This window comes from Antrostomus carolinensis, unplaced genomic scaffold, assembly GCF_000700745.2.
Source record: "Antrostomus carolinensis isolate BGI_N321 unplaced genomic scaffold, ASM70074v2 scaffold22058, whole genome shotgun sequence".
Lineage (NCBI taxonomy): Eukaryota > Metazoa > Chordata > Aves > Caprimulgiformes > Caprimulgidae > Antrostomus > Antrostomus carolinensis.
This window is the reverse complement of record NW_010332592.1, coordinates 25039-37907: the sequence shown is the minus strand read 5'-3', so window position 1 is coordinate 37907 and position 12869 is coordinate 25039. Positions and strand designations below refer to the sequence as shown.

The window sequence follows — 12869 nt, the reverse complement described above, 5'->3', positions numbered from 1 at the left end:
TTCCCTGATTCTCCAAGGATGTGATGAGCAGCAGTGTAGCTAAATGCTTACATGTGCAATGGAAGGATTGTAAAGGATTTATTGTTTGATTGTTTTCTCTTCCTAGAGCTAAATGTTAGCAGGTAGAGTTTGTCAGACTGAACAAAGGTACAAGTTGGTGTCCTAGCAAGCGTGCTGCTTTAGGATGTTAATCAGCTGCTGTACATGCTTCTCTCCTCGCCAGGGTTCTGAACAATGTCATCTTGCCCATCCCCTTTGTTTCATCTTTAATGATCTTTTCCCTTTAGAAAATGTCAATTCATTCTTTAGCTTGTTCAGGTTGCCATCAGTGCTACTGCATACATCCCTTCATTTTTTTTTCAGTCACTTTAAATAACTGGGGATGTATCAGGTGTTGTCCTTTCTTGTCTATACTTAATATAGGGTAAGCCAGGCCCATGACTTCAGGTTTGTATGCATTGTGTTCACGCATATCTTATTTGAGCCAAAGCTTCACGCTGAAGGGTAAGGGTTTTATTTAACATTCTTGCAGTTACCATTGATAAGGACAGTAGATGTCCCAGCTGGCCAAAAATGTTTGTGTGGGGAAAAGCTTGTGATGCAGTAGCTGAGTGCTGGCTTGGAATTTGGCAAAGGCACTTGTTTTCCTAGTTCTGCCACCAACATTTGAGTAATCTTGCATCTATTATTTCATACTTGGCTTGTATCTCCACCTACTTTCTTTGTTGTTCTTTTTTATATTACTCAAAATACGTGCAGTAGCGATTGTATAATGCCCAGCACAGCATGGTCCAAGCCTCAGCTGTGTTCTGTATTTTTATGTAGTTTATTCTAAAGTAAGGTTGGATGAAAGAACTTTTTGGAAATCAAATTAGAATTAAACACAAAGCACCAAGTTGTTTGATAAAACCTGATACTTTACAAAAATTAGAATGGGTGAAAACCAAACCCCTGGGTGGACAGGAGGAAGTGCCAGGTATGATGTCCATCTCTAGTCAGCTCTTTTCAGCATTTCATTGCTCATGTATTAAATTCTTAGGTGTCTTAGAATCATAGAATGGTTTGGGTTGGAAGGGACCTTAAAGATCATCCAGTTCCAACTCCCTTAGTCTTTCCTGAGGGAGCTATGTATGCTTTTTGCAATATGCCATTACCTAATATAGATAGATGGGATGAACAATTTTGAGGTCCTAGGATATGGCAAATGAGTCATGGGTTTCTGGTCCTCTGCTCTAATTTATTGCATTCATCTTTTCTGCAGTTATTCATAACAGGAAGAGCTGAAATTCTATGGCTGGAATTATGAAAGGATTAAGCATGTAACTCTCTAATTTCAGCAGAATTGGGGACTCTTTGTCTGTTGGGAATGTATAAATAGCTAAAGAAATTCAAATTTGGTGTCTTACTGTAGCTTCCTATCTAAACAACAGACTTAAAGCTTTTTATTACTAATGTACTCAACCATGTTAAAAATTGGAGCCTTGGCATAGCTTTAGGGACTGGGGATTTTGCAAGTCATATGGAAAAGCTCTGCAGCTTGACCTCAGCTCTCTAGGCAGGTAAATAACACTGAATTTGCACATAATGTCAAACCAGTCCAAGAATATTGATGTACTAAAAAAGACAGCAAGTCTACTGGCTTAAAAGCAAGGGGTTTTTTTCACTCTGACTTGGTTAGAATTAATGCTGTGTAATTTTTGTTGCTCCTTTGTAATTTTGAATGCATTTCAGAGATTCTTTTCCTTTCCATTGTCTTTTAGGGTGCCATTAGAAAGAGATAATTCAGAAGAGTTTTTAAAACGGGAAGCCAGAGCAACTCAATTAGCAGAGGAAATTGAATCAAGTGCCCAATACAAAGCTCGGGTTGCCTTGGAAAATGATGAAAGAACAGAAGAAGAAAAATATACTGCTGTTCAGAGAAATGCTAGTGAACGAGAAGGACATGGTGTGAACACCAGGTACTTGCATACACTGTGAATGATATTTTTATTTAAAGGGTGTACATACTTTGGTACAGCAGCAATTATTGATTGAAACTGTGTGCTTTTTCAGGAGAGATGATTAATTTAGGAACATTGTACAATCATGTTCTGGTTTTGGCACTCATGCCTCTGCTTGGCCCTGTATTATCTGTGTAGTGAAACAGAGTTCCCCATTCTGATACGTCACTGTGGTGAATTTGTACCAAATTACAAGAAAGGGACGTGGTTTTGGTATGTTGTGGAGAATTTCAGGCATTACTACTAAATCATTCAGTGTCTATGGGCTTGTAGAAAGTGGACTGTGTGGTCAGTATCAAAAGCCAATTCCTGACGTGAATGTCTGATAGTTTTTTGAGTTTTCCTGTAGCTTGATTTGAGAAAATATCAGCAGAACACTTGAACAGCTACTTTTATTGTCTTTCAGTTCTCTTTTTAATACTGATAGAAATTTACTGTGTTTCAGAGAAAATAAATACATTCCACCTGGACAGAGGAATAGAGATGTCCTGTCCTGGGGAAGTGGAAGACAAAACTCACCAAGGATGGGCCAGTCTGGATCGGGCCCACCAATTTCAAGATCTGGATCCCACACTTCAGAATTCAATCCTAACTCTGGAGCAGATCAAAGAGTAGTTAATGGAGGCAAGTATCTGAAGTCTCAATGAATGTGCCTTATAACATTGCAGTCAATTACCTAATTATGTTGAAACTGCACATGGTGTGGTCTTAGGATACGTATTTCATCAGCGAGGTTAGCATTCATCATTTAACACAGAGGTGGTGATTTTGATTTGGGTCTAACTTACTGATCATGGAACATGCATTTGACTGCACCGTATGTAGCTTTGTGGAGAAGAAGTGTCACTTTGTTTTCCTTCTCAAACACCTTTGTCTTAGATGATGGTGCAGTATGTGGTTTTAAAGATGAAAAATTGCTTTATGTGTTACTACTGCTAAGCTCTGTGTGGAGGAGTAGCAATGCTGACACCTAGTGAAAGGGAGGTGGCAGCTGAGGAAGCATCACTCTTCCTTTCTGGTACATGGGTCAATTCTCTTTCCTATTAAAAAGAATAAAGCTGCTCACTGACTTTATGGTGATTTGGGGAAAAAAAAAGACCATTGTTGGGAAAGTAAGAGAAATGTTAGAGGAAAAGGAATCAAAAGCCTTCTCTCCAAATAGCCGTTTTGAGTATTTTCTGCTATACAGATGGGTAATATTTATAAACAGACATCATTAAACACTGTATAGCAGGAATTGGTGTTTCATAAACCAAACACCATTTTTTGAGTCGGATTTCAGCAGTAGCCTATCCTTGAGGCATTAATTTTTTAAGTTAAAAATGCTATTATAAGAGATCGCTGTGAAAAATGCATAATACTCAAGTGCCTCTATCTGGAGAGGAAGTCTGAGAAACATCTAAAGGTAAGTGAGATTTCCTTTTCAAATACAGTGTCAGCTGTATAGAGGATGTACTACTGAGTCTTGCCCAAACAATGTTAACCTTGAAATTTGTTCGTAGTATTTGTGGTTTCTGTCATCCTATTTCTGTGCTGAATGAACTTCATATAGATCTAAAATAGTCAGAAAGGCTTGTGAATTCAATTTCTTTGTTATGGAAACAATGAACCCTATATCCTAGATTAAAATACTCCATTAATACTTCAGATAACTGATAAAGACATAAATGTCAGGACTCAGACACTGAACACCGCTGTTTTTTGTAAAGATGCAGTTCCTAGAGTTGATATTGCTCATCACTGGGTTTGAAAGTAGCAGTTTTATAGTCAATACGATGTGATCCGCTGTTTGAGAACCTCTGGTAGCTATTTAAGGACCTTGTCAGAGTGATGCGTACTGTAGAACATTGATATGATAGGCTAACAGATCAAACTTTACTGTCTATTCCTTAGTAGTATTTGTAGATCCTAATTAACCCTTTGGGGAGTTTGTGACATTCAGATGTTAAATTTGACCTGAAGTGGAGGAAATAACCTTGCAGAGACTATTTTATTGATTGCAGAAACTAATCTATCCCCAAAGGGTTAAACATGAAAAATCATTTTGTCATATTTTACTTTTTTTTTTCTGTTTGACCTTTTTCCCCATAATTTTTCTTTAGTTTTTATACTTTCCTTCATATCATTTGTTCTGTCAGGTGTTCCCTGGCCATCGCCTTGCCCATCTCCTTCCTCTCGCCCACCTTCTCGCTACCAGTCAGGTCCCAACTCTCTTCCACCTCGGGCAGCCACCCCTACACGGCCGCCCTCCAGGCCCCCCTCGCGGCCCTCCAGGCCCCCGTCTCACCCCTCTGCTCATGGTTCTCCAGCTCCTGTCTCTACTATGCCTAAACGCATGTCTTCAGAAGGTACAATACCACGATTTGTTCATGTTTTTGTTTGTCTTTGTTTAACTCCTTTGTGAGTTTTAATTACAAAATTGTTTTTCCTCTTCATTACTTAACCTATAATTTGTGTTTTAACTTTAGTTTATCAGACTATTTCTATTAACCTTTTTTTTTATTTGAAGAACTTTACAAAAACAAAAAGCTGTGAAATTTCCCAAGTTGGTATGAAATAAACTCAGCTTTGTAAACGCTGCTCAGTGTCTTAACCAACAGCAACATGCAGGACCCGATAACTTTAGAGGGCATTTTTAGGAATATAAATTTATATAAAATACCAAATATTTTAATATAGTTTTCCCCACAAAAAAAAGCAGTTTCAGATTTAACTAAATCATTTAATTACCTTTTGTAAAAAACCACCAATAATAATAATAATAAAACTTCAGAGAAGGGCACAGTGGAATGGGATGGGATAAGCTGCTTCAAAGGCAAAAATCTGTAGAAAGCTGTAGATCCATTTGCATTGAGGCAGAGCAGTAAATCAGCTCCCTGACAGTCAGTAATACACAGAGAAAGTCTGACCCCTGAGTCTTCAGTAACTGTATGCAGAAGTATTGGAACTAAATTTGTTTGTCCTCTGAGGCTACAGTACGGAACACATTATTAAATTTTTATTTTATTTTATTTTATTTTATTTTATTTTATTTAAGTACACTCAGAAACTAACCTACACAGCACAGTCTAGCAAGTCTGGAAAAATGTACACCAGTTCTACTAAACTCACTGGACACTTGCAGTCTCTGCTGTAGCTGGCTCCACTGGAGCCACAGGAGAGAGAACACTCGTCCCACTAGTTGAGTCAGTAAAGTGTTCAGCACCTTGCCAGATAAGTACTCGAGATGGTCCATAACCAGCGAGTGGATGGTAGTAGACGTGTCTGTACTGTCATTTTATCAATGTGAGCTTTTTTTGTGTAGTAAGGTACTGAGAATCCACATGCAATTTCAGTTATTTTTTAGCACTTGCGATTGATTTGTCAGGCGTGTGGTGAACTGCTGCTTACTGCAATGTTTTATGTCCTGTACTAGAAGAGGATTGCTGGAAAGTGTGTATTCTTTAAAATACTTGCCTGTATAGAATTTGGATTGAAGTGTACTTTAGATTCATGGTTAAAATAGAGGCTGACATTTACAGATTTATGTAACCAGAAGAGATACTTGATATTTTAGAACCTTATTTGAAACCAGAAAGCCATTATCTGAACTTTTTGCTATTATTGACCTACGTTAAAAATGAACTGTGATCAGCCAGATTGTCTTGTGTTCATACACAGTTTTTCCTTTTGAAGTATTAACATTTGAGTCTGATCTTGTAAAGAAAATATTGGTTAGGATGTAAAAACTGTACTGCTGCTTAGATGTGAACATAACTATTCTGTGGCAGCTGTGTAAGCTGTTCAGAATGACTGCATTCACTTATGCCTTTAGCTTCTGGCGTTAAACATGCATGACTTGAACCTTGGGATAACAATAACTTGTTTAGTTGCAGTTTTGCTGACTTGTAAATGAATTGTGACCTGCTGCAGGCTATTTAGCCTCTGTGCAGCATGCTCTGCTGAAATTCCCCAAGAGCATTGGTCAGCCAGCGGCGACTACTCTGTAAATAAATGTTTGGTATCACTGACCACCTGACAAAAGCAATGAAATTGTTTTTTCTCTTCTGGAAAATGTTTGATAGCCTGGAACCGTGGTGATCCAGAGGGAGCTGGGCCACTCACCTTTTTGGCTTGTCTTGCAGTAAGCGATATTGGATACTTGGATTCAAATAGTTTAAATCCAGGACTTGGGTACCTGTTTCAGTTCTGATAAATCTTCTCAATATCAGTGAACGTGAGCTCTGTTAGCAAGATGATGAGTGTGTTGGTAACCTGGCTGGACCAATGGCTTGGCCTTTTTTAGTTCCGTGGATCCCCGGTTCTAGTCGATGTCAGTTGTAAATTGCTTGACTGTATTACTGCATTACTGAGAGTTATTGGGTTAAATCCAGTTTTAAAAACAGATTATTTGGTTACTCTTAGTGATGGACATTAAGTACTTATTGTGTGGGGTTGTCTTCTTTTTCTCAGGGCCTCCACGGATGTCTCCTAAGGCACAACGGCACCCTCGAGGTCACAGAGTCTCTACTGGTAGGGGTACAATTTCAAGTGGCTTAGAATTTGTATCTCATAATGCACCAGGGGAAGCATCTACTACTGCAGTGGCACGAGGCAGCCCTTCAGGTGGGACGTGGTCATCAGTTGTCAGTGGGGGTAGGTAAAGCTTGGCTTATTGCAGATGGCTTGCCAGGGGTACTTTAGAGTGTGAATGCTAAGCAGAATACTGCATTTCTAGACAATTTAGGCTCTGAATAAATACTGGTCTGCTAACTTAGCTTGCTTAGATGAAGTGGGAGAAGGCTGTTCCCAGATAGCTTAGTAAAATAGTTGGTGAGTCAGTGCTTTGAGTGCAATATTGTCTTAACTGCAGAGAAGTTAAGTTAGATGCTGGATGAAGAGAAAGGGAGGAAAAATGTGGGAAGTAGTTGTTGAAAGAAATAATTTTCAGGAAAATTATTGAAGGAGACAAGAAAAGTTGCCTAAGTTCCATTGCATCACTGAATTCAGTTAGTGGCAGTGTAAATTGCTTGTGGTTTACAAATGAAGGAGGTGTTGGGATAGAGGAAGGCTGGTGTTAAGAGAGGATGAAATTACATTGGATATATTTTTCCTGTAAAAATGATGCAGGTTTTAAGTGATCATTTTGTGTTTGTCCAAATACTGTAGTAACACATACAGTCAGTGTCTCTTTTTTGAGTCAGTTCATGTCTTTTTTTTTAATATTTGACTTCAAATTTAAAGCTCAGTCTTGTGACACAAGCCCTAGTCTCGAGCTTTTGTAGTTGGGACTGTGTTCTAGTGAGTTGACATGAGCTGGGCACTTTGTTGAATCAAAGGGCAAGTGAGCGACAGTTTGGAGTCTGGTACTTTTTAGCAGTGCAGGAATTCTAGAGGAGTGCAGTAGGAATGCATTTTTCAGAAAGAAGGTATGAATTAGAACCCCCATAGACCTGTTGCCTTGTGGAAAAGATTTAAACTCTTCTGTTTTGGCATCATCTCTGATTCATCTTCCCTCCCCACCCACCACTTTATATATTATTAACATGCGAGTAGGACTGTTAAACCACTAATCTCTCTTTCTCCTCACTCACTTGAAGTTAATATATGACATAAAGCAACTAACTAGCCACAGTGGGATGAGCAGGAAGCAGGAGGTACAACTTATTGTTTAAAAAATATACAACTTTCCTTGCTGCTTCAACACAGAGGCAGAGATACACATCACATGATTTTCTTTCAATAGGATATGTTGGGTTTTTTTCCAGCTGGCAAACCTCCAAAAGAGGATGTTGTAAAATGGATGTGGGGTTTTTTTTCAGCCCTTTAAAAAATATTTTGCATCTGTTTGTAAGGAGACCTGACCACCTTTTCTGTTCTGCCTGAAACTGTGTTAATATGAGCTGTTGTAGTTGTACTACTGGGGGGCTGGGGAGCATATTGCAGTTTCGTGGTGGGAATACAGGGCAGTGAAATGTGTTAGGGGACAGTCTGCAGAAAAATCTCACCACTTATCTGAAAGGCTGCTTTGTAAGGAGCTAGGAGATGTGCGGGAAAGGTAACCAGGTTTTCAGTTACTATTTAAAGTTTCACTAAGTGTTTTAAAGCATGTTTTTAGTAATTTTAAAATTGCTGAGCAGATGAGGAAACTCATCCTATAACTCTTTTTTCCTGTTTGTTTCTAGTTCCGAGATTATCCCCTAAAACACACAGGCCTAGGTCTCCAAGGCAGAGCAGCACTCCCACGGGACCAGCTCTGCCTTCTCCTCAGCCTGGTACTATTCCCACTGAATCTGTTGCCATGCCTGTTCCAGCTGCCTCTCCTACACCTGCCAGCCCTGCATCCAACAGAGCAGTTACCCCTTCCAGCGAAGGTAAGGCTTGCAAAGGCTTTCTTTCCCTACTCCCTGGCAATGAATATGACTATAGAAGAGCAAAGCTGCTTTCTAAATAATGGGAAAACTTCTGATGGATTTAATTTTACTGTGTGGCGAGTTTCCCCTTTTCTCATGATGCTACCTTTAAACTAAGGTTGGAGAGAGGCTTTTTGATAAGTCTGTATGCTTAATTTCTTCTGCCCTTTGGGCTTATAGGTAGGTGTTTGACTTAATTGACTTTGATTTTTTTCAAACTGTTCCTGGCTGTTTTCTAATTTAAAGAAAAGTAGGCCACTGGTTTCAAAGGATATTCTGAGCATAGTGAAAAGAAGGGTAAAAAAAAACATTCAAGAGCACAGTCAAATGACTTAAGAACTCTGAAATATATGTAGCATTCTGTATGGAGAACTTGGACTATTGAAAGTAATTTGCTCTCAGCCTAGTTGAGGTTCTGTATATGATGAGAGGGCTGTGTTTGACTGGGACTTTTTCATTTGGTTTAAAGACAGTAGGATGGGGAAGGGGGAAGGATAACCCTCCAGGATAGCCCCTCTAGGGTTTTTCTTTTGTAAGCTAAAGACGGTTAAATCTCTCTTCTGTTTCTATCTTGCCATCTCTCTTTAGTCAGTTTGTTGTGTGTAAGAGAATAACTTTGGCAATTTCTTTTCTAGCTAAAGATACTAGGCTTCAGGACCAGAGGCAAAATTCTGCACCTGGAAACAAGGAGAGTATAAAGCCAAGTGAGACTTCTCCTAGTTTTCCTAAACCTGAAAACAAAGGTTTGTATCAAAAGTTTTCATATATACCTGAGTAATGTAGGAATTCCAAGCACTAAACCTGCCCTGTTGGCTGCTTTAGTTAGCCTTTTACAGAAGACTTGGAGGCAATCTGGCTTGGGCATTCTACAGCCAAAATTCGTTTGTGCAGTTGTGAAGTGGCAGGTTTACAATTTTAAATGTTGTTCTTGACTCATTTCTTCAACATACAGAGATGCTCGTGTGGATGGTGTGATTCTTTTCACTTGTTTTTTTTCTTTTTTCTTCTCTCTTCCCTCTGCCTTTTCTTTTTACCCTGCTCACAAAGCTGATTTTTCTCTCTCTTTGGACTCAGTGTTTCTACTTTGAGCTATATTCTCTGTGCTTCTGAGCATCTTGGGCAGCAGTTTTTTGTATCTGTACTTCTTCCTATTATGCCTTAAATTTGCCTTTCTCTGCAGCATTGCTTTTTCATTCACTTCTCAAAAAAATCTTTTCATGTTGTTGAACTTAGAATCATAGAGTCATTTAGGTTCAAAAAGACCTTTAAGATCATCAAGTCTGACTGTAAACTACTTATATACATGGTTCATGGAATTATACCAAGTTGCAGATGAAATGATACCACTGTATTTCATTTTTAGATATGCAGATATGACTTTCTTGCAAACTTAATAATATAGGGGTTGGATATAAAACTTGTATTAGAAATGCTTGGACAATGTTGGTCTTCTATTTGGCAGGTGTATCTCCAGTTGTTTCAGAACACAGAAAACAGATTGATGATTTAAAGAAATTTAAGAATGACTTTAGGGTAAGTTTCTCTGTATGTTAACTCAATGGTATCATAGTTCTCATGTGCATCCAAATTATTTTAATGAATTAAATACACTGCATGTGTTAACAGGAAAACAGGTCCTTACTACTCGGGCTTAATTTATGAAAATACCTATAAGAATTCATGCTAGATAGTATAAAATCAATGCTGACTCTTGCTAGTACAATTGCCTAATACAGGTAAATGTGCATATTGACTGTTGGCTGAAAACAGTACTTGAAACCTGTTTGATCATTAGGTACAAATAATTAACTGCATTCACACTCCATATGGGAGGGCTGTTTCAAAATTAAAGGGTTTTGCTGAGGAAAAGTGAAGATGAATTCACAACTACTTCTTTCCTGGTTATAATGGTTTATTAAATCAGGTTAGCTTTTCAAGTGTTTCTGTTAAATCACACAGAGGATGAGTGCAGAGGGTTGTCTTAAGATTTCCTGTCACTTCCTAAGTAATGTATAGGTCAGTTGGGTCTATCAGTAACTTCTTTCACAGCGTAGGCTTAAAACATTGTCAGTGTTCATAGATTTCTTTTCTAGTAGAAATGGAAATGTATATTTTAAAAAGTCCTTTCCAGATGATTGAGGCCTGTGGGACTGTACTTTACTCTCTGTGTGTGTTAGCATTAGATTGTCTCTCCCTAGTTCTGTATAGCAATTTACTGAATATATTCCTTGTGGTTTTTTTCAGTTACAGTCGAGTTCCTCTTCAGATGCAGTGGATCAGCTGCTAAACAAAACCCGAGAAGGTGAAAAGTCAAGAGATGTAGTTAAAGAAAAGACAGAATCAGCCCCTAAAGAATCTATCATAGAAACTGGCAGTAATACTAACTCTAACGGTGGCAGTAGCAAACCTAATAGTCCAAGTATTTCTCCTTCAATAAGTAATAATTCTGAGCAGAAGCGAGGGCCTGAGGTAACTTCACAAGGTGTACAGACGTCTGGGCCTGGAAGTAAACAAGATAAAGAGGATAAAGAGGAGAAGAAAGACACTTCTGAGTGAGTAATTATGCCTTTTAGAATAAGCACATCTGTTATTAGCATTTAGCCATTTGTAGAAAAAGCTGTGATAACTGTGTAATACCTTATTGCTTATATGGCCAATATAAATTCTCTCTGTTATACAAAGGGAAAAAAAGAGGTGAAAATCATCTCGTGAGTCAGTGGCAGAGCTGCATACAGAACTCTGGTCCTGTTGATGCCTAATCCATATCTAAAGGCTTATTTAAATGTTTTCCTGGCTCATGTGACCTGTAGTATCAACAGCAGGAAAACATTTTATGGATAAGTCTAGTAAGAGCACTGTTCCTAAGAGCAGCTTTTTGCATGCCATGTGTTGTTTGAGTTCTCCAAAATCTGACTCACGGATGGAAATAAGGTGTTTAATTTCTTTGCATTTTTAATTGTTAGAGAGTTCTGCAGATAAGCTTGTAAAAGAATAATGCTGAACATAATTTTTTGTTCTTTATATTTAGGCAAGTTAGAAAATCAACACTTAATCCTAATGCAAAAGAGTTCAACCCTCGATCTTTTGCTCAGGTAAGTTATTTGGTACTGTTTTAACATTGTCTTTGAGTAGATCTTTATAAGCATACCTTTTACTGGGAGGATAATCAAGCTAATCTTGCATATGCATTGCTGAACTCTTGTTTGTAGCCGAAACCTTCTACTACACCAACCTCCCCTCGTCCTCAAGCTCAACCCAGCCCCTCCATGGTGGGTCATCAGCAGCCAACCCCAGTGTACACTCAGCCTGTTTGTTTTGCACCAAATATGATGTACCCGGTTCCAGTGAGTCCAGGCGTGCAGGTAAGTGTAGCATGTGCTGCAGACTTGTTAACACTTTCCAGATGATTGTCAGCAAGTTGAGGAGACAGAGATCTCAGTTAAAACAGGGAAATGGTACAGCTTGTATTACTCGTGTAAATATGAGCACAACTACATTGCTGTTAAATTTTAGCTATGTAAATACTGTCTTTTCCCAGTGGTCCCTCTAGATGTTCTGACAGTCTCACACACTTGTAAATTCCAGCAGCTCTTACTCAACATCTCTTGTTAACCTGTGCAGACATCCTCCCCAGTGCTCCAAGCATAGTCTCACTCTCTTTAAGTTTTAAGTGACTATTTCTTCCTCCTTGGCTTCCATCTGTCCCCCACTAGTTTCTGGTCGTTGTAGAAATTACAATCATAGTAAAAAGCAATTGCTAGGATTTCCAATCTGACTCTTATAAAGCTGTCTGAGTACATTGCTTGAAGGAGCAGTAGTGACATTACTTGACTGGTTGTTGCAAACCATATGGTCTTCGTTGTTTGTACACGCAGACTTAATCACGGTGATCCGAGCAAATTATCATAGGTTAGGCAGAGTTCACTAAACCATGTAACATCATAGAGTAAAACACATCAAAGCTGAGTGGGGCCCCCACCCAGGCCCACACTCACTTTTTAAAGGAATCTCCTAACTTGAACTCCTCTTCCTGTTTCAGCCTTTGTATCCTATTCCCATGACGCCCATGCCAGTGAACCAAGCCAAGACATATAGAGCAGGTAAAGGTGAGAATAATACTGCCTGTTTGGTTCTTAGTTTGCATGCAGCATGAATAAATTATAAATGTGTGTGTATTTTCTAATCCATGTTAAATTTGTTTCCGATTGCTATTTTAAATGCTATTTTTATTAAAGGGAAATAAGTGGAAATACTAATGTATTTCTAGATAAACTAATTCAGCCGAAACTGATAAACTTAGTAATGGGGAGTTGCTTGGTTTGGAATCTGATTTGACAAACAGGAAAACATCTCTGTTACTTTTAACATTAGGGTAAGTTAATCGTCTCCTAGAATTCATAAAGGTTTTGGGTTTATTTAAAGGGAGCTTTCTCTGCTGGTTTACAGCAGAGCCCTGAATGGTGCCTTAATAGAGGGG

The 12869-nt window shown here is 38.6% G+C and overlaps 1 protein-coding gene across 3 annotated transcripts in view; it reads left to right on the top strand.

The window, feature by feature from the left end:
* Window positions 1-12869, top strand: part of ATXN2 (ataxin 2) — a 44966-nt gene that overhangs the window by 13307 nt on the left and 18790 nt on the right. For 2 of the 3 annotated variants that reach the window (XM_029086383.1, XM_029086384.1), the window contains 11 exons: window positions 1761-1958; window positions 2446-2624; window positions 4139-4348; window positions 6453-6635; window positions 8165-8353; window positions 9028-9135; window positions 9855-9925; window positions 10637-10944; window positions 11421-11484; window positions 11602-11754; window positions 12432-12492. In XM_029086383.1, the coding sequence (XP_028942216.1) occupies window positions 1761-1958; window positions 2446-2624; window positions 4139-4348; window positions 6453-6635; window positions 8165-8353; window positions 9028-9135; window positions 9855-9925; window positions 10637-10944; window positions 11421-11484; window positions 11602-11754; window positions 12432-12492 (1724 nt within the window). Of the gene's footprint in view, window positions 1-1760; window positions 1959-2445; window positions 2625-4138; window positions 4349-6452; window positions 6636-8164; window positions 8354-9027; window positions 9136-9854; window positions 9926-10636; window positions 10945-11420; window positions 11485-11601; window positions 11755-12431; window positions 12499-12869 lie in introns of all 3 variants that reach the window. The other variant, XM_029086385.1, reaches the window with a different exon arrangement.